The sequence below is a fragment of the Penicillium cosmopolitanum genome (assembly GCF_028827165.1).
Source record: "Penicillium cosmopolitanum strain IBT 29677 chromosome Unknown utg000008l:1.0-4398992.0:1.0-4402845.0, whole genome shotgun sequence".
NCBI lineage: Eukaryota > Fungi > Ascomycota > Eurotiomycetes > Eurotiales > Aspergillaceae > Penicillium > Penicillium cosmopolitanum.
In genome coordinates, this window is record NW_026622678.1 from 1,341,501 (window position 1) to 1,364,944 (window position 23,444).

At 49.8% G+C, this 23,444-nt stretch overlaps 10 protein-coding genes across 10 annotated transcripts; 3 read left to right on the plus strand and 7 right to left on the minus strand.

Moving 5' to 3' along the window:
• Nucleotides 1-84: 84 nt before the first annotated feature.
• N7509_007057 (Phosphoesterase) lies at nucleotides 85-1,421 on the minus strand (the record flags this gene model as incomplete). Its single annotated transcript, XM_056631694.1, has 2 exons — nucleotides 85-422; nucleotides 464-1,421. The coding sequence occupies 2 exons, from the start codon at nucleotides 1,419-1,421 to the stop codon at nucleotides 85-87; spliced, it is 1,296 nt and encodes a 431-aa protein (XP_056487245.1).
• Nucleotides 1,422-2,190: 769 nt separating this feature from the next.
• N7509_007058 (PaaI family thioesterase) lies at nucleotides 2,191-2,775 on the minus strand (the record flags this gene model as incomplete). Its single annotated transcript, XM_056631695.1, has 1 exon — nucleotides 2,191-2,775. One exon carries the CDS (start codon nucleotides 2,773-2,775, stop codon nucleotides 2,191-2,193), a length of 585 nt encoding a protein of 194 aa, XP_056487246.1.
• A 405-nt stretch (nucleotides 2,776-3,180) lies between these two features.
• Nucleotides 3,181-4,783, minus strand: N7509_007059 (CRAL-TRIO domain-containing protein; the record flags this gene model as incomplete). The annotated part of the gene is given in 6 exon segments (XM_056631696.1): nucleotides 3,181-3,639; nucleotides 3,654-3,703; nucleotides 3,765-3,864; nucleotides 3,922-3,963; nucleotides 4,029-4,538; nucleotides 4,676-4,783. The coding sequence occupies 6 exon segments, from the start codon at nucleotides 4,781-4,783 to the stop codon at nucleotides 3,181-3,183; spliced, it is 1,269 nt and encodes a 422-aa protein (XP_056487247.1).
• Nucleotides 4,784-5,964: 1,181 nt separating this feature from the next.
• N7509_007060 (uncharacterized protein) lies at nucleotides 5,965-7,773 on the plus strand (the record flags this gene model as incomplete). The annotated part of the gene is made up of 1 exon (XM_056631697.1): nucleotides 5,965-7,773. One exon carries the CDS (start codon nucleotides 5,965-5,967, stop codon nucleotides 7,771-7,773), a length of 1,809 nt encoding a protein of 602 aa, XP_056487248.1.
• Nucleotides 7,774-8,132: 359 nt separating this feature from the next.
• On the plus strand, nucleotides 8,133-8,834 carry N7509_007061 (M24 family metallopeptidase; the record flags this gene model as incomplete). Its single annotated transcript, XM_056631698.1, has 1 exon — nucleotides 8,133-8,834. The coding sequence occupies one exon, from the start codon at nucleotides 8,133-8,135 to the stop codon at nucleotides 8,832-8,834; it is 702 nt and encodes a 233-aa protein (XP_056487249.1).
• Nucleotides 8,835-9,273: 439 nt separating this feature from the next.
• Nucleotides 9,274-13,133, minus strand: N7509_007062 (putative membrane-tethered transcription factor (SPT23); the record flags this gene model as incomplete). Its single annotated transcript, XM_056631699.1, has 3 exons — nucleotides 9,274-9,405; nucleotides 9,456-12,863; nucleotides 12,924-13,133. The coding sequence occupies 3 exons, from the start codon at nucleotides 13,131-13,133 to the stop codon at nucleotides 9,274-9,276; spliced, it is 3,750 nt and encodes a 1,249-aa protein (XP_056487250.1).
• Nucleotides 13,134-13,152: 19 nt separating this feature from the next.
• Nucleotides 13,153-13,557, minus strand: N7509_007063 (Immunoglobulin E-set; the record flags this gene model as incomplete). Its single annotated transcript, XM_056631700.1, has 1 exon — nucleotides 13,153-13,557. One exon carries the CDS (start codon nucleotides 13,555-13,557, stop codon nucleotides 13,153-13,155), a length of 405 nt encoding a protein of 134 aa, XP_056487251.1.
• A 3,123-nt stretch (nucleotides 13,558-16,680) lies between these two features.
• N7509_007064 (AA9 family lytic polysaccharide monooxygenase) lies at nucleotides 16,681-18,060 on the plus strand (the record flags this gene model as incomplete). Its single annotated transcript, XM_056631701.1, has 1 exon — nucleotides 16,681-18,060. The coding sequence occupies one exon, from the start codon at nucleotides 16,681-16,683 to the stop codon at nucleotides 18,058-18,060; it is 1,380 nt and encodes a 459-aa protein (XP_056487252.1).
• Nucleotides 18,061-20,025: 1,965 nt separating this feature from the next.
• Nucleotides 20,026-21,162, minus strand: N7509_007065 (agmatine deiminase family protein; the record flags this gene model as incomplete). The annotated part of the gene is made up of 1 exon (XM_056631702.1): nucleotides 20,026-21,162. The coding sequence occupies one exon, from the start codon at nucleotides 21,160-21,162 to the stop codon at nucleotides 20,026-20,028; it is 1,137 nt and encodes a 378-aa protein (XP_056487253.1).
• Nucleotides 21,163-22,620: 1,458 nt separating this feature from the next.
• On the minus strand, nucleotides 22,621-23,150 carry N7509_007066 (uncharacterized protein; the record flags this gene model as incomplete). The annotated part of the gene is made up of 2 exons (XM_056631703.1): nucleotides 22,621-22,788; nucleotides 22,863-23,150. The coding sequence occupies 2 exons, from the start codon at nucleotides 23,148-23,150 to the stop codon at nucleotides 22,621-22,623; spliced, it is 456 nt and encodes a 151-aa protein (XP_056487254.1).
• Between the last annotated feature and the right edge of the window lie 294 nt (nucleotides 23,151-23,444).

Below are 23,444 nucleotides of genomic sequence, written 5' to 3' on the forward strand. Positions count from 1 at the left end.
ACAACATTCATCTCTATCATCAGACATTGAAGGAAAATGAAAGGTCGGGGAAATGCTGAGAGTAATGCATAACTATGCATATCATCAATGAGAGTGCAATTGATGCTTCAGCGGATATCCAGCGGCATTAGGGAGCTTCGCAGGGCTATCCCGGTACTTGTTGGTGATCAAGTTGCTGAATGAAGGCGACCACTCCACACGTGGAGTAAGAGGATCCAAGCCCCAAAGCTCAGAAACAAATGTGAGAATAGAGGTATGGGTATAATCGTTTTTGCTTGCCTTATGCTCAACAACACCCTTCTCGACCCAGGGAGAAATCAACATTGTTGGAACGCGAATGCCCAAGCGGTCGAAATTGAAAGTGTAGTTACCGAGACCAGTGCCATCCTTCGACGGGGCTTCAGACCAGGTGATATCGTCGCCTGGAGGGACCCCGGTCGGAGGGGGACGTGGTCAGCAAAACCTCCGTGCTCATCCCAAGTGACAATGAAAAGAGTCTCGTTCCATTGAGGCGAGTTGCGAATAGCTTCATAAACACCCTTCATGAAATTCTCGCCCATGTTGATAGGCGACTTGGGATGCATTGACATAAATTCACAACACTCAGGGTTGATCCATGTGAACTGAGGCAGCTTGCCAGCCTTTGCATCCGAGTAGAACCGCTCAATGGGGAAAACGTTGGTTTTATCCTTGCCATTTTCTTTGGTCCATTTATAGAACATCGAATCGGGCGCGAAAGGCGGGTTCGAGGACGTCGAGTTTTCGTAATTCATCCAGGTAATATTATTCTCAGACAGCTGCTGGAAGATAGACTTTTGAGGAAGAGTCGAGTCATAGAAAGGATCAGTGTTGCCTCCCTGACCATGCGAAGTACCGGAAGTCAAATATGCGCGATTGGGGTCAGTCGGTCCAGGGATCGAGGCGAACCAGCGATCAAATAGAACAAAGTTCTCGGCAATCGCATTGGTTACTGGCACTTGATCCGGAGTATAATAGTTGATGACTTCAGACGCTTCCAGCAAATTTCCTCCCAGGCTGTAGTATGTGTCTTGCTCGGTCACAAACCCCTTCATAGTCGACTCATCATCGGAGTTGGGAAGATATTTTCCAAAGACTTGCATGTTTCCTCCCCAGATTGTGTGGTCAGGGTCATCCTTGGCGATATTGTTGGCGGTCGGCTTGCCGCAGATCTGTTTGCCATCTGGCTGCGAAATGTTGGCTGGGTTACAGAAAGGGGTATCGCGTCCGACCAGTCCATCGATATCGTCGTTATATGTAAGTCCGCCGACAAGAGTGTCAAAGGATCGGTTTTCTTGCACCAGCACTACAACATTCTTGATGTTTTGCATGCCCGCCGAGAGCGGGCGTGCGGCAGCCTCTAGGCCAAGCCCAAGGGTGAGAAGGGCAAGGGACAGCGTCATGATAGATGGGTTTTCAAAAGGGCGACAACAATTTTCACACGCGAGATTTTTCTATTTATGATTGTTTGGAATGGGCATTCCCACGGGGCGGCTCGGACCCGGAAACCTGGCCGCCTGAGGGATTGTTTCCGTTTGGCCATCCCCGCAAAAATCGCCGATCTGGCTTGTTTAATTGGTCTTGGGAGATACTAGTTCCTGATCGACATCTTTCCAGGACTGCCTTGGAAAGTCCTGCCCCAGCCTTGTAACCTCAATTACCCAGTTCCTGATCCGACATGCAACCTCCCCCACTTCAATCGTGCAGCTAGTTCGGGCCGACAGTAACATCGCTTGAAAGATTGACTTTCTCTTCTCAGGAGTTAATCGAAATCTAGTATCTCATTTCTCGTGAAACATAGAGTGGAGAAATAATGCCCATTGTTTTCCATGGCGTCAATATCGACCGGCCCCCATTCGGACTCCCTGATGATCGTCATCTGTTTGTTGCATGACCCATAATTGTAGCCTCGAAGACTTTTGCCTATCAAAACAAGCCTTTACTAAGAAAGAAAAAAAAATGATACTGGGAGGATGCATCGATGCAGATGTTATCATATAGCAATCGGACACAATAAAGCACTAGCACTGAGTAAATATAGCAATGCCCTATTGACTCGTGAACCCGAATAGCAGTCTAAAACTCTGAAAATGAAGTTGAAGTAGTACCTGATCTCACAATGAAAGCCCAGTCGGCGCGTAGGCTTTATCGAAAAGAAATCTAGAGGCCGTTCTAAATTTTGGATCGAGACTTCACGTAGAGACATTCGGCCGTTGCGAGAATCTGATCATCCTCATCACATATCCGACCCTTGATTTTCCACTTCCGGTTCTCTTTGGTCTCTTCAAGCTTTGCGTACACAACAATTGCACCAGGTGTCGGAACTGGACGCAAAAAGTTTGTATTCAGGTAGGCAGTTACCGTCTTAGAGCCTGGTGCGAGGGCGTCATCGTCGCCAGCTTTGTACTTGCTGCGAAGGACAAGAAGAAGGCCCGTGCATTCATCCAAAATGGTGGTCACGATTCCTCCGTGGAGAACGCCAGGGTAGCCGTTGAGATTGCTACCTAGAATGAAAATCATGCGGACCTCCTCTATGCCCCCAGTCCCACCAGGCCCGGAGGTGGGGGTCGGCCGTCGATACTGGGAAAGAAACCCCGAAAGGGTAGCATTCGATTTGAGGGTGACTGAAAAAAGACTATCCTCGGTCGAGGACTTGGTGTCTCTGTTGGTCGAAGGGACTGTCACGAAAGCCGTATCTTGCAACAATTCTGAAACCCAGGGAATCGAGTGATAACGGGCGGCATCATCTATATCCATTTTTGTAGAAAGAGGCAGATAATCAGTCAGTATGAGGTAGAATAAAGTTGAGGCAATGGCTGTGATGATGGGACGATGGCTACCTCAACCTCGGAAGGGCGGGGTCAGATTACTCGGCTAGCTTTAAAGGGGCTACCTTGCGGGGAAATTGCTTACACCTCGGGCAGCTTAGGAGCTATGCAATACTATATGGTAGCAAAAAGATTCCTTGAGCGCATGGACCATGGTAAATACTAATATTTCCTACGACTCAATCATATTGAAATAGTATCATTGAAAGATTGTCCGACCTCGAGAGTTTAGGTATAAAGGTACTATAAATCCACAAATCTAACCGAAACAAGATCACTCAACACCCCACGAAAAACACCACGAATCTCTCCTCCAGCTTGAAAATCCTGAAATTCAAGAGACCGCAGCTAACGGCTCCTTGCAGACTTGCCCGGTCGCTGCCTCTGACTTTTCATCGGTGACGATTGTCTCCTTGTTGACCGAGGGTTTTGTGGCTGGGTAGAACTCGACTTTCCCACCACCTTGGATGACCCCCTGTCGGTCCAAAAGAGTTTTGGCCCGTACATAGGGGTCAAGCGACCAGTAATTGTCACTGAGTTGCTTGATGATCTCGTCACGGCGACTTTGTGAAGTCTTGTCGTCCGGGTTGGAGATGAGACTGGCAGTGAGGCTAAAAAGCTCACTACCAAGCGTCTCTCTTTCAGCAAGGATTGTACTCCGAGTCTCAGCATCAAGCAACTTGTCATTCTCATTGGCCTCCGGCTCAATATACTTATATTCCCAGTCCTCACATCCTCCAAGTTCCTTGACTATCTGTCCCTCGGGATGAGTTTCTGCAGATCCTGGGCGCCACTAATGAAGTGAACTTTCGCAGCCACCACCGGGTCCAAGATTCCCTGAATAAGCTTCCAGAATCCTAAAATGATTATGAGAAGTTAGATCCGACATTAATTAGGACAAGAAGCTGTGGAACTCACCGGAAAATATCCACGGTGCATTGTAAAAGATCATGGCTCCGAGAGACTCCGGATAGCTTTCTTGGAAAATTTCAATGATGAATTTGACTGGAGGAAAATCCTAGAAGATAGGGATTAGTTATCGCGCCCACGAAGATTGACGGGCATGGCAGCATACCCAGTTTGATAAGCTGAAGGAAGTGAGGTCAAAGACGATGGTCTAATGGTGGGTGATTAGAACGGGACAACATGATCACAAGGATTCATCGATCGAGCAGAGCTTACCATTGTATCTACAGGATGAACCTGTACCAGTCGAACTGTCTCGATGCATTGAACAATATAGTCATTGAGACCCTTTTTGGTCGCAGAGCTTGGGTCGTGTGTTCGCACTCTAACCACGCAGATTGGCCGACCAAATTTATCTTTACCGTGGAAATAACCCTTGCCTGTATGAAGCTGAAGCATGAATCCTTCTCCATCTTTCTTCTCGGGCGAGTCTTCTTTCGCTCGCGACTTTTCCAGATTATACAATTCGCCTTTCATCAGAACTTCTTCATCGACTTTGTATTCGTTGACCCGCCAATCGAGAGCCGACACAAATTTAATCCATGCCTTAGGAACATTCCACTTCTCGGCGCGAAGAAAGCGAAGAAGCAGTGCATCCGCATGATCTTGCTTGAGTACAGTCAGGTAGGCCGACCGAAGACGATCCCCCGGCAATTTCAACACGAGCGAGTTGATTGCCTTAATTTCATTTGGACCAGCATTCAATTCCTTGAGAGAGGAATGAAACTGCTGGGAATGGCCGCGGTTTCATTTTCGGTTGGCTGGGTTGGCGCTCGAGTGAGAGAAAACAATCTTCGGCGTGGCTGGGCTGAGCCTGAGCCATTCGAGTGTGTTGATGCGTTTGAGTCTTTGGGGGCCGAAACATCAGCACCCCAGGATTGCATCAAAATTTTCCAAAAGCTTTGCAGCTTCTCTTCCTGAGAGGATGTAAGACTGCCAACATAGCCAGAAGTCTCTGTGGTGGCTGCCATGATGAGTTGAGTACAGTAGGGGAGAAGGGAAGCGGCCTCAAAACAAAAAGAACGTCATCCAGGTCCCAACCAGTGGGGTTTTTGAAAGATTGAGCTCTCTTGATCTATCACTTCCACGTGAGATTGCTTTTTTCCACCACCCCCTTCTCCTCTTTCATGATCGCCGGCCTCGGCATGGCTAACGGAAGTTAAGTGCAGGAAGAGGGGTAGCTGCAGGTCCCTGGATCAAATGGTGTCAACGCCGGCCTTAGTAGCTCTAAAAACATAGTGATGAACCAGTAATACTGAGCCTTAGAGGCGCTAGACCACAGCCCGAAAAGCCATTACACAGCTTTTTTTGAATACCAAGGCCCCAAGAGGTAATTCGAAGGGTTGGCGCCCTAGGGTCCGTGGCTGTGGGCCATGTGCATGAAGTCACACGAACTATCCCGGGGTCCAACCGGCAGTGGTGAGTGCCGATCACTGTGATGCAGCTTCTCAGGGGCGATGGCACACTTTCTCCTCGGACATGTGAGTAAGTTGGATGGCGGACTAGGGGGAACTAGTAGGGCAAGTTTTAACCGGATTGCCGTCTTGACTCTTGAACACCCCGCACTTTTAAGGTTGAGGGACCATCATGATGAGAGTGGAGAATTCTCTTTGGTCAGTGCAAGTGTAGTTTATCTTAATTTTGACGAGAGATTTGGGCAGAGTTGGCTTATTTACTCTCTCACGGGCAGACCCAGCAATTGAGTCTCCTGGTATCTATTATATTTACTTATTCGCCATTTGATAAGGATTTTGGTTGGATTCTTTCGCTCTGTCGGAGATGATACGCTTTCCCTTATTTGGTAATGCCAAAGGCGCGCAGATTAGTCATATCGCGGACATCTTCACTTAGGAAGGCCAAGGCCCAAGACTGGAGATTTAGCGTCCCTTCGATCCCCAAACATCGTGAGATGCAAATTGCATGATTGGCCATAGATAAACATCATCTATTGTGATGGAGGATAACGTACCGTCTCGTGAGGAAGACTTTATCGACCAGTTTCAATGGTCCACACCGCGGGGGATTGAATCACCCTCATTCGAAACTGGAGCATCTGTATCCGAACTTGAAGATGAGTAAGTTATGGAATAGCGGGAAGTCCCGGCTTAGTCGGAGCGCTAACGGCCTGCATAGTTCATTTACTCTGCCTTGCATGAACTGGGATGTCTCAAATGAACAAGCCTCCCGTCAGCCAGATTACCCACTCGGTGGCAACTTGAACTTAGCAAACGGCCTGAGAGACACCCAACCGTTGACCGTCTCACCTGAAAAAGCATTCGAAGAATGCATATTTTCAAATATTTCCCAGCCATTTGACTTGTTGGAAGACAGTCGTCTTGATCCGACATTTACCTTTTCTGCGACAAGCTCACTTGATTCCTTCGGCACGGACGACATCAACGGATCAGAACAAGGACTACCAATACCAAATGGTGGCCTGTCATTTTCATTTCTCGAAAATACAGATTGGGGTAGCCAGGAATTTCTAGGAATTAACAATGCTCACCCCGAAGGACTTCTCTCGCTCAGTCCGATGGACCGGTGGAAAAACTCCCCGCCAGAAACAGAGCCTGCACATTTGACAGATATTATGAGCTCTATTACCCATTGTATCAGTTCAGAGGAACCAGTGCTACAAGATACTGCTGAAAAGTTATCGGTTCCAAGGAGACGTTCTCAACGACCTCGCCCACCTACCCCGTCAATTGCAGCATCCGAATCAAGTGCCTCCAGCAGCTCAGCTTCATCCGCCCGTAGCTTCGGCTCAAGCAACTCAGGATCATTTGGACGATTTTACGTGGGAGAGCCAAGGCGGCGCCGTAATCGACGGCTGCGCAAGAAATCTCCAACATCTCAAATCCGTGATAAAAAGCCAACGCAACAGCGTCCATTCCAATGTACATTCTGCACAGACACTTTCAAATCCAAACATGATTGGACGAGACATGAAAAGACTCTACACTTGTCATTGGAAAGCTGGGTCTGTGCACCATTTGGACCTACATACCGAGATGAGGCCTCCAATATCTTGCGATGTGTGTTTTGTGAGATCGATGCTCCTTCTGAGGAGCATATCCAGTTTCACCGGCATATGGAGTGTCAAGAGAAACCGTCTACTCTTCGAACATTTTATCGAAAGGATCATCTTCTCCAGCATCTCCGCCTATTTCACGGCTCACAAAATGCCGTCACTAGTATTGCAAAATGGAAGTCAGAGGTCACTCAAATCAATTCAAGGTGCGGGTTTTGCTCGGAAACTTTCACTCTCTGGTCAGACAGGAACGATCATCTTGCAGCACATTTTCGGCAAGGAACTCAGATCAAGGAGTGGAAAGGATGTAGAGGTCTTGATCCTGCAGTGGTGCTTGCTGTCGATAATGCCATGCCTCCATACCTCATCGGCATCGAGTCAACTGGCATATACCCCTTCAGTGCCAGTCGCCGTGAAGGCACTTCAAGGGAGGAAGAAGCTCGCGTGACTCATGATACATTTCAAAGTGCAGTAATTACACAGCCAACTCCATTTGAGCAGTTGACAGAACACCTGATTCGATTTGTGCGTGAACAACAGCATGCTGCATCACCCATCACAGACGAGTCTATACAACGCGAAGCGCGTCTCTTCATCTACGGGGACGACGATCCCTGGAACCAAACTGCAGCTGATAGCCCGGACTGGTTGAATTTCTTCAAAGATGGGATGGGGTTGGGTCCAGCTTGCGTTATGAATGTGGATGCTGCCCATCATCCAAATCCTGTGTTTCATCTTCCGTGGGATATAAATACCCAGCAACTTGAAGCAGTCGATGAGTGTAACCTGAACCCCGTGGTCTCAACTGGCTCATGGACTCCTTGGTCATGGCAAAGCCCTGAATGCCTTGCAGAATTTCGCAGGTTCAATCGTGATACTGGATCATCATTAATTACCCCAGATAATGGAGCATGTGCACTGCCACGATAAACAAGAAAAATGGAAATGACAGTATTGATATAATTAATGAAGAATCTCGGTCACTAGTAGAGTAATGTGGCATTGGCTTTAGGTCCAATAGTAACCATCACAAATAAGCCAATCTCCCCCACATCTCACCTCTCCACAACTAGTAACTCTTACCCCGCCAACACTTTCCTCAACAGACTGACAATTTCAAAGATTCCTCTGAATCACAGTGCTCGTATACGTATACCCCCCACACGTGACAATTCGAAGCTGATGGAACAATCCCCAATTCCCCGACCCCTCACCAGGCTTACTTTGTATTTCCTATAAGCTCGGCAAATCGCCTCATTTGCGAACAACATACAAGCAACCCTACAAAGATGACAGACAAATACTCCAGCCCCGAAGAGGCCGCGCGGGCCAATAGTCTCATGGAGGCCCAAAACAAAGCCGTCACCCTGTTTGAAGAAATCGAGAAACAACTTCTCCGCCCCGGCATCAGCGAGAAGCAACTGAATAAAGAGATCTACGATCTGGGCGAAACCCTCGGCGTCCGATCACACTGGCATAAGCGCGTGATTCGCAGCGGACCAAACACACTCAGTCCCTTCGCAGAGAACCCACCCGACCGTATAATCGAAGAAGACGACATTCTAGTCGTGGACCTAGGCCCCGTCTTCGAGGCGTGGGAGGCCGATTTTGGCCGAACATACGTTCTCGGCAACGACCCGCATAAGATTCGGCTTCGGGATGCACTGGAGCCTATTTGGGTCAAGGTGAAGGCGTTGTATTGGGAGAGGCCGGATATGACGGGTGAGGAGCTGTACGATATTGCGTGCAAGGAGGCTGAGCAGGCTGGGTTTCAATTCGGTGCTGACCTTGCGGGACATATTGTTGGCTCTTTTCCTCATGAGCGCATTCCTCAAGATAAGATTAAGCTTTATGTTAAGAGGGGGAATTCGGAAAAGATAAGCTCTGTTGGGAAGGATGGTCATAAGCGTCATTGGATCTTGGAGATTCATCTTCATGATCCGGTGCATCAGTTTGGTGGCTTTTATGAGCAACTTATGACTATTGACTAAGGGCTTTGGTAGTATCATAATAAGACTGGATGGCTCGTTGCAAGTAGTCGGGAGACTTCCTATCGAATGGCGATGGCGAGAAAGTGCTTGAGGAGTTGTGTGGAATAAGATAAGCTACAAATAGACCTTCACTCGTAGATCTGGAGACTTTATCAGATCAAGAAATCCCCTTTTCTGCACATAGGCTGGGAACCGAAGTCTCGGAGGAATTGTGTAGAAGATGATTCAATATCTGTCTATGCCTAAGTAAAGAGGCCAATTCGCCTCTGCAAGCTTGAATGTACTATGTATGGTCGTAGCCTGTCATTATACGCAGAAACAAAAGAAAACAAGAAGCCAACAGAAAAGGGGGCTGGGGTGACGCTGAGAAAGAAACTCCGTGTCTGTAGATGAGGACCAAGAATTACCAAAGGGAAGAGTTAAAACAAATGAAAAGATCCTAAAATCCCAATTCCACAGCCCGCTGTGTAGAGCGGGCTTTCACAAATTCAAAGCCGTCCGTAACGCCTTGCCAAATACCAGGCACAAAGTTGCGCATCCAAGCACAGATAACCAAAAGTAGCAGGGGAATCTATCACGGGTTAGTAAGGTCTCAAAGTGGACGTGGACGTGGTAACTTACCCAAATAAAGTAGAGGTTGCGGTCACTGCCCAGGCCCTTCATACGTCGGGCTTGGTGCTCCCGCAAATGTTTCTGCTGCTCGCGAGAGATCACCTTGCTCCCAATTGTGATATCCTTGAGATCATCCTTGACGATCTGGGCAGGTTGGGCTTGGGCAATTACTGTTGAAGCGGATGCAGAGGCGGAAGAGGAGGCGACATTGCTCTGTGTCTCGAAATGCTGGTCCAGAGCTGCCTCTGTGGCAGCCTGAAGAAGCGCAGACTTCTTCATTTCAGATGCTTCGTTCTGCTTATCCTGCTGGTGCGGATACAGCTCATCGTACGAAGGCGGAAGATTCTGGACCGGGGCAGCATTCCCTTTCAGATAGTCCCACCAGCCATCGCCACGAGTAGCCGGGCGTTGAGGTACCAGGTTAGTGATGCGACGCATCATTTGGTTGGCCTGATAATCTGGAAGAGCCGGCATGGGGGGTAGCGCAGGCATGTTAGGGAAAGCATTGGATACACTCTGCTGGAATTGATGAATCTGTGCAGTCAAATGGTTCTGCCAGGCGACAATGGCTGCAGGTGGGGAGAAACCACGAGTATCAGGTGCCGCGGGTTGTTCACCAGTATCCACGACCGGAGGAATAGCGTCTTGATGCATGCTTGATCGACGGGATGAGCTGAAGAATAATGGGGCTTCGGAATCATCGCTGTCCAACTCTTCAGAATCATCCAGGTCCTCAGAGTCGTCAACAGCATGACCAAGAGAGCCAGAAGCTGAAGAGGCTTCCCAGAGAGAGTTGAGGCTAGCTGAGCTACTGTGTCTGCGGCGAGAAGAAAGTGACCCAACACTGCGAGACCGGTAGTGCCGGGATGGGAGCAAAGCAGCTTGGTGCGCAGGCAATGTCGTTGCAAGGTCTGCCGGCGTAAATCCACGCACACTGCGGGCATTGGCATTGGCCCCGATGAGCCGCAGTCGATGGACAATATGAGCATGGCCATGTAGAGCAGCAAAGTGCATGGGAACATTTCCAGTACTGTCCTGGACGTCTGGGTTAGCCCCACGGGCTAAAAGTCCCGCAACAAATCGAGTCAGACCCAAAGAAGCTGCAAAGTGCAGAAGAGTTTGGCCAGTGGTGCTGCGGGAGTTGTAGCGAGCGGAGCGTGGGCTATCGTCCAAATCAATGAATTCGAGGTAAGTCAACATTTTAGAATCAAGATCGCTCAACTTCGCCTGAGAATCCATTCCGGGCACTTGGCGTTGATGCCCACCGGAAGAGCCCCCACCTTGCATGTCCTTCTGCATGTTGAAGAAAGCATTCGGATCGCTTCCCATGATTTGCTGGGCAGTTTGGAACGCGTCTGCTTGGCTGCCCAACTTTTGGCCAAGGATGTTCAACGCCAGCCGGTACATTTGAAGTTCACGGTCGTCCACATATCGGAAAAACAATTGTTGCTTGGGCATTAGTGGTTGCGCTTGTTGAACCTGCCCGAAAGTTGGGTGCTCATGCTTAAAAACAACGGACACCAGCCCCGGTTGAAGAGCTGGCGGGGTCAAGCAATTCAAACATTTGTCGCCCCAGAATGTGGTAGTTGTTGCGAGAGTATCGCCGAAAACAACCTCCATTCCAGGATAAAAACCACTGCCCAACAGCGTAACTTCTGTGCCTCCAGTTATTGAGCCCTCCGCGGGCACAAGCTTGTGAATAACCGAGGGGAGTCGGCTTGGAGCTTGGGATATGGAAGGCCAAACTTGATTTGCAGGCGTACCGCCCAATCCAAGTGCAAGGTTTGGATCCTGGAAACTGCTACGGCCAGAGGCACCGGGTGTCCCAGGACGACTTGGCTGTGCAGAGTTGGGTGCAGACACCAGAGATTGGTGAGCAAGACTATCCAGACTTTGTCTTTGAGCCGGTGTCGGGTTGAAGAAGGGGTTATTGTCACTACTTTGGTTGGGAGTGGGAGGCCCATTGCTATACTGTCCAGACATGGACGATGGGGTAACGAATGGCCGTTCCGTTGGCGAGGCATATCCCCGAGCTGCCGCGAGCTGAGCAGCGGCCATTGCTGAGCTAGATGACTGGGGTGTCTCCATTCGGGTCATGGTCAACTCTGAAGGCAATCGCCCGGAGCTGCTGTGCTTCCGTCGTTTGGTCTGAGGGCCTGGGAAGTCTGTCGGCGAGGCCTGTCTTGAAAGACTGCGAGGTGTCTGAGAGCTCGAAGGTCCACCATTTGGTTGAGCAGCAGTGAACGAATTGTTCGTGAGCTGATATTGTGAGCTAAATCGTTGCTGGAGGCCCTGTAGATCGGTTGGTGACTGAGGAGTAGCGAAAGCACCACTTGAAGGTTTGCCTTCGCCGTTAGGTCCCGAGGGAAAGACTCCTACGCCTGGCAGGCCATCTGGCAAAGATGGCGAGGGGCCAGCAGGTGCAGGCGCTGAGGGTGCTTGCGTTTTGTGGTCATCGGTGATCATGATCGAGTTGGTTATGGCCTGGGCCACCACGTTGTTTTGATAATCCTTCACAGTGAAAATGACCTGGAAACCCAGTTTCTCGTTCTGGTGTCGGCAGTAGCATGCGATTCGCATCGGGAGCTCCACTTGCATCGATCCGGGCGGGGCAGGTGGCATATCCCCATAACCAGTTGAAGCGTTCTTAGGTGGTTCCGCCCATTCTTTGATTTCACTTGTGTTGAAAACAATAACCCTCTTCTCCTCATCCTTCTGGAATAGTTCGTCCTCCTCCGGTTTCCGTTGCTTCTTCCGAGAGGCACGCTTCCGTTCTCGTTGAATGCATCCCGTGCAGATTTTCACATCCCCACCGTCCAAAGGTCTCTCCTCGTCGGGACCATTTATCCCCGAGTGATATCTGTCGCTTCTTGTGCGGGCAAAGGCTCGTTTTAACTTTTCCCGGTCTTGCATGGCGCTTGTGCAAACCAAACTCGTATATAATTGAAGGGTGTCGGAAGTAGGTTCGGTGGAGGGAGGGGCAAGGAATTTGAGTTTAGAGATAGTGTGGGATGGAAGGCGCAGCTTCTTGACGCTGGCCGGCAGCGGAGAGAGGGTCAATCGGATCGGGATTTGCGTTTCGACGCGGGACTTGAGTGAGGTAGGATGGACGGTGAGAACAGGTTGTGTCGAATTTGCGGGATCGGTCTGGGCCGGGGACGAGGCAAAGTTGACAGGAAATGGGTAGGAGCTTGGCGAGCTGAACCTCATGTTTGGCGACATGGAGTTCAATGGAGACCGTCCATTCATATTGATGCCACCAAAGCTTTCCTCCAAAATTGACGAGGGAGACTGGCCATTCCATTGGGAAGCGGCAAGCTTCTCGTGATCATTTCGAAAGACCCCTGAAAATGGCGACTGTTCCTTCACACCAAAAGCGAAAAGTGGAGATGCAGGTGCATGTGCATGTGCATGTGCCTAAATTGTATATCAAAAGTTAGAGTGCTCGCATACAAGATCATGTTGGGATTGACTCACCGGAGGTGCTGCGCCGTTCTGAGCTGGAACCGCTGATACGGCCGAAGGACTCCATATTTGTGATTTTGAAGATTTCTGGCTGCTGGGCAGCTGGGGATTCTCGACCTTCAGTGGGCTGGGGCTGCTCGCGGCGCTCTCAAAATCAAATGCCGCGTCCATGGCTTGGTTACTTGTTTCTAGGTCGGGATCCATGGAATACCCACCATCCATAGGGAAAGACGGTTCGATATTAAACGGAGACTCCTCCTTGACCGCAGGACAGCTCCGGACGCATCCAGTCCTCCGCTGAGTAGCCTGTGGATGTCAGCGGATTTTCGCTATGCGCTGCGGAGTTTGTCGAAGCGATTGAGGCTTGTCGTAGGTGGTTTCTCGGGGACTCTGAGGACGAACTGCGACTGGACGCATCAGGTGACTCGGCGGGGGAATCTGCAGCCATGACCGGGGGTTGTCTCAGGGGATGTTGGTCTTGGTAGTGCTTCGAGGGCTCCACGGCTCCGTTCGGGCGGGAGTTGGTGGATCGGGCAAATAAGTCGTCAAAATCACCTCCAGCAGAGCCCGAAGGCATGTCGAGTTGTGTCGGGTCGAGGAAATCCATATTAGAATTGATGAAGGCGGACTCCATCTCGTCGTCCATGATGACGGGGTCTAGGGAAGGGAATGCGGGGGAAGAGGGCGCCTCGATCGATCCCATGCTTCGTAATCCCTCGTTTTCGACGATTCGAGAGCAAAGAGAGGCGAGGACTGCCAACTATCCTCACACCGTGTCCAACGTGAACCGGTAGATTGTCGCGTGTGTGTGATTGTTGGGGTTGGTGGGCGCAGGTCGGGGAGGGTGCCTGATTTCGCAGCGGACACGAGGCAAAGGGGTCCAAGGGGGGGAATCGAGGAAGAGTTAAACGGATTCGATATACCAGGACCGGCCTGCAACGACCATGACTCCTTAGACCGGAGGGAGAATGGGGGTGTAAATGTGGATGGGGGAAAGTGACTGCCTTAGTGGAGTCTCTCAGAGGGAGAAAGGAGGCGGGAAAAGTGTGAGTGCCGATCCAGACCGGCAGAACTCAACCACTACACACTTTCTGTCAGCAGGCCTATGCTCTAGCTCTATGGTCTACGAGTATAGATGCTACTCCCGTATGTATCCTGTTGGATATCCTGAATCTTTTACCTAACCTTCTTATTCTTTACTTTTTTTTCCCATCCCTCCCTCATGTACTCCGTACTTTCACCTACTCTATTTCACCACATCCAGCGGTGACTACCAATCGGTCAACCAATCCCCGGCCAGTTTTTTTCATTCGGGTTCGCCTCTCTGATTCGCTCTCATCCCTCGCCTCCACCAGTCACGATTCTGTGCTCTTCGATTTCCATTCCACACGAGTATGGGCCTGCGGTGTAGACGAAAGATCGACCGCCTGTCCCACCCCAGTCCTCGTGTTCAACTAACCCGTCTCTCGAGACCCCGCGATGCCGTTGATACTGGGGAGGATCTTCGCTCCCGGTTTCCCCCATTCAGCCCCTCACACTCTCTCTCCCGACCGACATGGACTTGGTATCGGGCGCATGCAAGCCACGACCGATGACGAACGCGGGTTATCGGTTCTAAGATACGAAATCTCTTGCGTGTGTCACTCCAGTCGCGGCTTGTGCCACTATCGCTTGCTCCCAAGATCCCCGACTAGGGGAGGGAACACTTTCAGTGCCTTGTTCCAAAGTATATCTAGCCCGTCCGTGTCACAGTGTGCCGTTTGGATAAGGATCTTAAACTTGATACACACTTACTACTCCGTACATACATACATACACCCACACCCACACCCACACTCACACCCACACTCACGCACATCATGACCCCGGCTAGCGGCGACTCTCCCAGGAAAGAGTGAAATACCTCATGTGTGCTGTTTGTACGTGCCAATTGGTCTGAATGATGACCGCCGATGCCGGATGCCGCCACTCAGCTGTTGAGGCAAATGGACAAATGCTGTGGAAAGTCTCATTGACTACTACTAGTCATCTCGGCCGGCGAGACACTCACTCACTCACACATACCTAGGTATATATATATCTTCGCACCCGCCCCTCTGATCGAGACCCCTGGAGGCTTGCCGTGGCTGCAGATTTGACTTGCAGACATGCAATAGCCTTTCCAGGACGGTCGCCCTCAACAATCCAGAGAGCGCTAGTCCCTTGTTCGACGCAATCTCGAAGGGTCAGTGCCATGCGGCGTCATCTAGCGTAGGATTTCGTTCTTGAGCTTCAGGGTCAATTTCTGATCTTCCAGTCTGGCGCTTCGGGGCCGACCCTGGCATAGAACAACGCCTCTGGCGGTATTAAACTAGTTACCGCCAGCCACACCTAGCCTAGGCCGGTGTGTTCACTTCGGAGATATTGACAATTGCATATCGCATAGATTGGACAGTTGGAAAGGATTCGCACCATGCAGGGCTAGTTCCCAGCGAAATCAACGGTCTGGGTCGCGGAGTGGAGATGCTCGACTCCGCTCCGTACGGCACGCCGAGCCCCCGAGCGTTTCAGAACAATTCTCCGGGTACGCGCCGGAACCCTTTGCCCCTCAGCCCTGGTAGATTAATTGATTATGATTCAGGGATGAGCGCGTCGAACGGTTTGTCATGGCCTCACGATATCATTCAGGCTGAGCTGGCAAATCCTTCTTGGGGTGAAATGATCTCAAGCCCAAAGCCAAAGTCCGAGCCCCAGACCAAAAAAACCAAAAATCAAACTAACGGGATCTTCGTAATGGGGTCTGAGCCAACGCTGATCCCGCACTCGACATGGCAATAAAAGTTCTGACAGCTGGCGAATTGCCGGTTGGTGTGTCGTCGCTGACATCTCCGAGACATCTTGTCAGCCCCATACTAACATGCAAGCGTCAAAAGCACTGGAATACGATCGAGGTTCCATCACACCACATGGCTCTAGCCAATGCGCATCCATCATTTGTTCATCGGTTCGGATCACTCTCTCAGTTCAACCACCAAGCTTTGGCAATGCGAATGAACGAAATTACTCCGAAAGAGCAGGAGCTTGGACAATGTCTTGGCAGTTCAAAGGTGGATGAGAGGGGGTGAAGGCGTGAGTGATGATATATCTCATCGCATGTAGGGACGTGCAGCGAGCGTCCAATCCGAAGCGGCTTTGTTAGAGTTATGAAACTCCAGTCGTCACAGACAGCCGCCCAGAGATCGACAGGCACCGTTTAGTGGTTTGACCAGGTCCCGGACGCCTTCCAAGTGGAATACATAGCTTAATTAATTTTTCTGGCAGGAAACATGGCGGTTTGGAGACCAAGGCTGTTCATCTATCTCCTACCTCGGGCCATTACCCTTTCGGTCGCAAGAGATTCTCCACCTATGACCAGCCAGGCAAGACCGTGGAACAGGTCTTGGGAACTGGCGACACTGACAGAAACACTCATTGAATTAAGGGGTTCCAACTTATACAGTTCTGGCGTGCCTGTGGGGTCGTTGGCATGGCTTTCGGTTCCTAATGGAGCTATGATGCCGTCGAGGATGAACATCGAGAAGAATATAAAGATGCAAATCCACGACCCTGCTACTCGTTTCTTTTCTTCAACCAGTCTTTCCACATTCCATTCTTTCCAATCTTTCCGTTCTCTTCCTCGGGTTGACTTCATTGACTGAAGTCCCCATTTCCATTCTTTTTTCCCGGCCTCGCTCTTTTTGCGGCCTTCAAAAACAAACGCTGTGCGTTTCTATATCAAATCACCTGAAAGATGTCTGTTACCAAGCTTGTTGGAGCCGTCCTCGGATCGGCTGCCCTTGTGGCTGGCCACGGTTATGTGACCGGTGCTGTCGTTGACGGCACCTACCACGGTGGATTCATCGTCGACACATACAACTACCAGACCCCCTACCCCGACAACATCGGCTGGTTTGAGGATGCCACCGACAACGGCTTCGTCGACGGTTCCTCCTACTCCAGCAGTGACATTATCTGCCACAAGGATGCCAAGAACGGTGCCCTCTCTGCCTCTGTCAAGGCTGGTGGCGACGTTGAGCTGCAGTGGACTGAGTGGCCCGAGTCTCACCACGGTCCCGTCATCACTTACCTCGCTAACTGCGACGGTGACTGCACTACCGTGGACAAGACTTCTCTGAAGTTCTTCAAGATCGACGAGGCCGGTCTTATCGATGACAGCAACGTTCCCGGCACCTGGGCCTCCGACAACCTCATCAGCAACAACAACAGCTACACTGTTACCATCCCCAGCAGCATCGCCGCTGGCAACTATGTTCTCCGTCACGAGATCATTGCCCTGCACTCTGCTGGCGAGACCAACGGTGCCCAGAACTACCCTCAGTGCATTAACCTGAAGGTTACCGGTGGTGGCAGCGACTCTCCCGCTGGCACCCTGGGTACCGCTCTGTACAAGAACACCGACGCCGGTATCAAGGTCAACATCTACCAGTCCCTGAGCAGCTACGAGATCCCTGGTCCTGCTCTGTACTCTGGTGCTTCTTCTGGCTCTGGCTCCTCGGCCGCAACCACCGCTGCCGCATCTGCCGCTACTACTACTGCCGGCGCCACCGTTGCTCCCGTCGCTACCAGCAGCGCTACTCCCGTTAGTGCTTCCCCGTCCAGCACCCCTCTCCGCAGCACCCCGCTGCCCCCGTCCTACAGCGCTACCATTGTGACCAGCGCTTCCAGCCAGGCCCAGCAGACCCAGCCCGCTGGCGAGCAGAACCCCGCTGGTGGTGCTCCTGCTGGAGCGTCCACTGTCACCGAGACTGCTGCTGCCCAGGTTACTAACCAGGTCTCTTACCAGACTGCCACCGTTGATGACTCCGTGACCGTCACTGCCAGCCCCAGCGGCCAATCTCAGCAGAGCGCCACTCCCAGTTCCGGCTCCTCCAGCTCCGACTCTTCCAGCTCCGACTCCTCGGACTCCAGCTCTGGATCTTCCAGCTCTGGATCTTCCAGCTCTGGCTCTTCCACCACCACCACTGGATCTTCCAGCTCCAGCTCCTACAACTCCAGCGACTGGTCCTCCTACCTGGACTCTCTGTCCGCTGATCAGTTCGTCAGCATGCTCCGCAAGACCGTCAAGTGGCTCGTCACTGACAAGAAGCATGCCCGCTCCCTGACCAACTAAATTCCAATTACAAATGGCTAGCGCAGATCGACCTTCCCTCCCTTCCATTCATGAGGGAAACGATCTGAGCACGTTGGCTGATCTTGGATTTTCTTTTTCTTGGCCTGTGTCCGGTATTCAGGTCCTCTCTTTGGATTGTGGGATTATTTACTGGGGATGCCTGTAACATTTAGCCTGTTACTTTTCTTTACTTCTTTTCTCTTTCCCTATATATTGGGGATGAGGGACTTAGCCTTATATCTGAGGTTCCTCTATTTTACTCTTTTCATGAATGGAATTGTTAGACTGCTCTCATCATTTCCCTCTCTACATCTTCGTAGTACTAATACTAGTAGTTTAGGAGTGTTCGAAAGAATAGAAGTAGACGGGAGTGATAAGATACCGTGACATTTGATAGATCCCATGAGATAGATATCATAGCTCGTCCATTCCCTAATTGCTCGTCCATTCCCTCACTGCTTGTCTATCTCCTCATTTGCTTGTTCATTTCCTCATTGCACAGTTCGTCCGCAATCCCATTTTTTCTCTCTCGGAATCCAGCGATACCTGACCTTTCCTTCCTGTCGCAGTCTAGCATCAAGGTTCGAAGCTTTCTTCAGAAGGTCTTGGTTCGCAACCTCTCTGCGCGCAGAATTGATTCAGCCATTATCAATCCACTTGGAAATCTACTCCGTCATACAGCTAACCGCATATTGCGAATCGGAGTAAATGGTAACCTTGAGCAATGGATCGCCGTTTAACGCGTCATATCGCTCCAGCACTTTCTGCATTGCTAGGATAATGGCTTCAATTTCAGCACGTTGGTTTGTCGGTCGAGGAGATGCGGCTAGCGACTGTATCTGAGCTTGAAAATAACGGCAGCGGCTCCGATCGCCCCTGGTGCTCCATTTCCTCTACAGCCACCATCGGCGTAGATTTTCATGATGTAAACTATATTTGCGAGGTTTGATGATATTGCGAACGCTGCAGATTTTCAGAGCGATGCATGGCAGAGTGATAAGGATGTGTGACTATGTTCTTTGTCGTGTATGCCGTATGTTGGGTAGCTCTGTGATTATGGTCAGCAATCTGGAAGGATGGACGTAGGGAAGTAATATTAAGATTTCACACACCGTCGAAGCCTGGGAAGAAGGAAACGCTTTCAGTGCCCACCTTGTATGAATACAGGGAGGCTCGGGCTATCATTCAGCTCTAGTAGAGCCGACTCCAGGCGTCAGGGACGGTAGTCAACACAAAACAAAGATATGGACCATAGGATGGGTCAGTATGTTTGGATCGCACTTTCAGCCTTTTTTTTGAGGAAGGAAAAGAATGGAAGAAAGAAGAAGGATCGATAGAGCTAGTCCGGGCCTGTTATGAATGAGAGGCCTGCCGTAAAGGAAGGAAGCAAACGGAGCCAACGGGCCAATCAGAGCAACCCGGACCATATGATACTCTCCATCAACAACCTGCAGAAGGCCTGAATATGTAAATATCACATTTTCAACGCAAGTCTTGGCTTTCCCAATCCAATTTAGTACTCACTGGGCGATATTCACATTTCACAGGAGAAACTGGGATGTCACAAGTAGAAGTGTGTATCAGACAAAGAAGGTTGGCGTTACCGGAAAGGAATTCTGTTACTCGTGCGCCACATTTCAGTGCCTAATTATTCATAGTTTACGTGCAAGATGCCACTTACTCCATTATCCCTCGACGAACAAGTGATAGATAAAAAAAAAGCTCGTTGCAATTGCATTGATTGAACGGTCGAATAAATAGTATCTACTACTAGTAGTAGGAGACTGCTGTTGAGAGGGTCTCTGTGAAAAAAAAAAGAAGTTTGCGTTAGTGTGTTGTAACACTAGCATGCTGAACTAACTCTCCTAAGTGTACAAAGTATAGAGATGATTGAGTGAATGCAAAATAAGCCTTTCCTTGGCAGAATCCCATCAATGGTTGATCATCACCTCACAAAGCGGACCCCTATTGGGGAGAGCAAGAGCCAGAGCCCTCTTTTCGCTGACTTGGGAGAGCTCGACCAGCAATAGGAACCTCTTGCGTAGAGCAATGAATACCTCCACCGGCAAAAGGTAACTCATCGAGACGCACAGTGACCACTCGACGATCCTTGTACAGCTCACGGATTACTTTCAAGGCCGCGGAATCTGCTTTTTTGTCTCCAAATTGGGGAAAAATAACGCCGTTGTTCACGAGTAGCCAGTTGACATAAGTCAATGAAGGATAATCCTCCTGGCCATCTTCGATCTCCTTCAGGGTACGTCGATCCAACCCAAGCGAGTGAAGATCTGCCTCAACTATCTCAGTGATTTCAAGGTGCCGGCCTTTAGCATCTGTCGCATTAGACAGGATGTCACGGGCTTTTCTGTACACCATGGTGAATTCACTATCATCAAGAACATTCGGCTTGCTGAGAACGACTTTCCCAGGCGCAATAAAACGCGTGAGACCATCAACATGGCCATCCGTAATGTCGGCACCCTTGATACCTGGCAGCCAGATAATTTTTGAAATACCAAGTGTTCTCCGTAGCTCATCCTCAATCTTCTTCTGACTCTTTCCTGGATTCCGATTCTTGTTCACAATCGAGCTTTCGGTGATCAGAAGAGTGCCCTCTCCATCGACTTCAATCGACCCACCCTCAGTTACAAGCCAGGTTGTGATTCGAGGTTTTCGGATATCGTGGAGGATTTGGGATGCAAGGGAAAAGTTTGCATCCACGGGGTATTTGTTACCCCAGCCATTGAAGTTATAGTCAACCCCAGAAAGGCGCGATTCGTTGAAGACAAAGGTTGGTGCCATATCACGCATCCAGAGATCAAGCTTGGGATAATCATGGACAGGTTGTATTTCGATGTCACCTGTCTCATTGTTGAATCGTTTCTTTGCCTCCTTGTGACGATCCGGGGTGACCAACAGGGTCACTGGCTCAAATTGAGCCACCGCCTCAACAATTCTGGAAACATCACGGGTTATAGCGGCCAAATCATTGCCATATGCACCATTCTCGGCAGATGGCCAGGCCATAATGACCTGCCGTTGGTGATCCCATTCTGCAGGTCGATGGATAGAAGTGGCAAAAATACTCTGAAGTTGAAGCATACTAGCGGTGAAAAAAAGAAAGAATAGCATAGTGATGTGCTGTTGAAAGAATTGCTTCTCCTGTGTTGGATTTCGATAATACTTGAAGTATTTATACGACAATTCCAAGGTTAGTCCAAGCAGTGCATGGTATATTGCTAGCAGTAATTGTGTTGCCTCCACTGGCATCGCGTCTACCCGTTTCTTAGGATTAGTGTTAGCCACCTTCCAAATGCGTCGGAGCTAGCCAAGGAAGGTCAATTTATTCCTTCTAAATATTCTGGGGGCGAGAAATACTCCACAATACCTCATTGTTGCTTCTTTGCGGATCGGCAAAGATTAGTTTGAATGTCAATCTATTGTTTCAAGTCCATCGGTTTCGTAGTATGCAGCCTTGACATCCGCTCAGAATGGGACTTCACATGCTATGCGCTTTCCTGAATCGGCCTTTACTCGTCAGATTTTGATCGACAACTGTAGTACACTGCAGAAGCACTAAATATTTACTAGTATGATTGTTCCTCCACTAATATAATCCAGGGCCGTGTACAACTGGAAGCTCAAAATGTAACTAATAGTACTATTCCGTTCTTTGGGATATGGCTGATCGGTCATGAAACTTGAGCCGTGATCTTTCAATTTGGTGCTCAATCTGAATTGAATTCGTCGAGTGCCTTACCGAGACTCACAGTGAGATGAAGACCCCCGTACTCTCTTCGATTGAGTTTAGTCGACGTCAAATTCTGCCGCTTAGGATGCCTCCCGAAGATTTTCGCTGTGGCGTTACATCAGCCACCTTCCGGGTTTGGATCACTCGATAACTTGTGCAGGTACACAGGCAGCAACGTAACTTATAGTATCCACCGATCAAGTCGAAGACTACAGTACTAGTAGTGCTTGGTACTGTTTTGGTACCTAGTGTCGACTTGCATCGTGTAGGACTGAGGCGCAGCGGCTCGGGTGCCAATTACATTCATTTACGACAGCCACGATTGGACCCATCTTCGGCTGGGGCTTAACTGCCAGTAATGTTTGTTCACGACAGCCACCATTGTAGATCCCAAGTTACGAGCCTAGCTTAAGGTCTAGTAATTCTCAGGGCCGGGGGAGTCGACCGCGGCTAGACTCGGGCGCCTGAAATCTCAAACTAGATCTCCCAGGCCATAAGCTTCAGATAGGGATTTTAGTCGCAAAGATACTGTCATTTTCCGAGTTCATGCTTCGAGTATGTCAAATGGGTCAACAGTATATCCCACCGGCCTGGATTGCTTTATTCTTGAATCTTGTAACTATTCAAAGTTTCTTCCCAAAAATGGCCCACTAATAACGCATTATCCCACTACGTAGCCGCTTGTGGTTAGCGATCTTCGGATTTAGCCAAGAGTGAATCTTACCTAGGACAGCACTGACCTCCTAGTTTTGGGCTTGAGCACTTAGCACCACAAATCCAACCGGCAGCTCGGTGGCCATCTCATCCACCTACATACCGACCACCCCAGCATCTTCAATGTCCGGATGATCGATCAGTTTTCCCTCTAGCTCACTAGGGATAACCTGCAGACCCTTATATTTGATCATTTCCTTGATGCGATCCTGGATAGCGATATATCCCTCCTTATCGATGGCTCCAATATCGCCGGTACGGAACTACTTTGTTTCATCCGAGTCGATGTAAAAGGCATCCTTGGTGGCCTCTTCATTTTTGTAGTAGCCTGGGTCACATTGGGTCCCCGACACCAAATTTCGGCAGGTTCTGTCGATCTATACGACTTAATTGCTACGTCTGCCATTGTTTCAGGATCAACGAAGCGAAACTCCATATTATACGTGATACACCCGACACCCGACTCCCTCTTATCCATGCGATCATTAGGGATAGCAGTTGCCATTGGGGAAGTCTCAGTCAACCCCCAGGATTGAGTACAGAATACCTCTGTATCGCAGAGCTCCTTGAACTTGGCTTCCAAGGCCGAGGATAATTCGTTTGTAAGAGGTGCAGCGGCTGACATGATGCGTTTGACGCTGTGTGATCAATCTCTGAGGAAGAAGTAAGAGGCAGGAGCTGTCAGTCGTACCTGCCTATTGTAGTAGTAGTTGGGAATAAGTCGAACTTCGGACGTCATGTTTGACGAGACCTCGGCATCACTCGCTCACCAAGAACTCCTCTACTTGCTCTCTCTCTCTTTCTCAATGCCGGTAAGTAGATCGAGGAAATCCGGATCAATTGGTGTTGGATGTAGCTAATTTATATCAGCCCCCCACCAACTACCGCCGCGACAGTAGTGATAGTAGTGAATAATTCT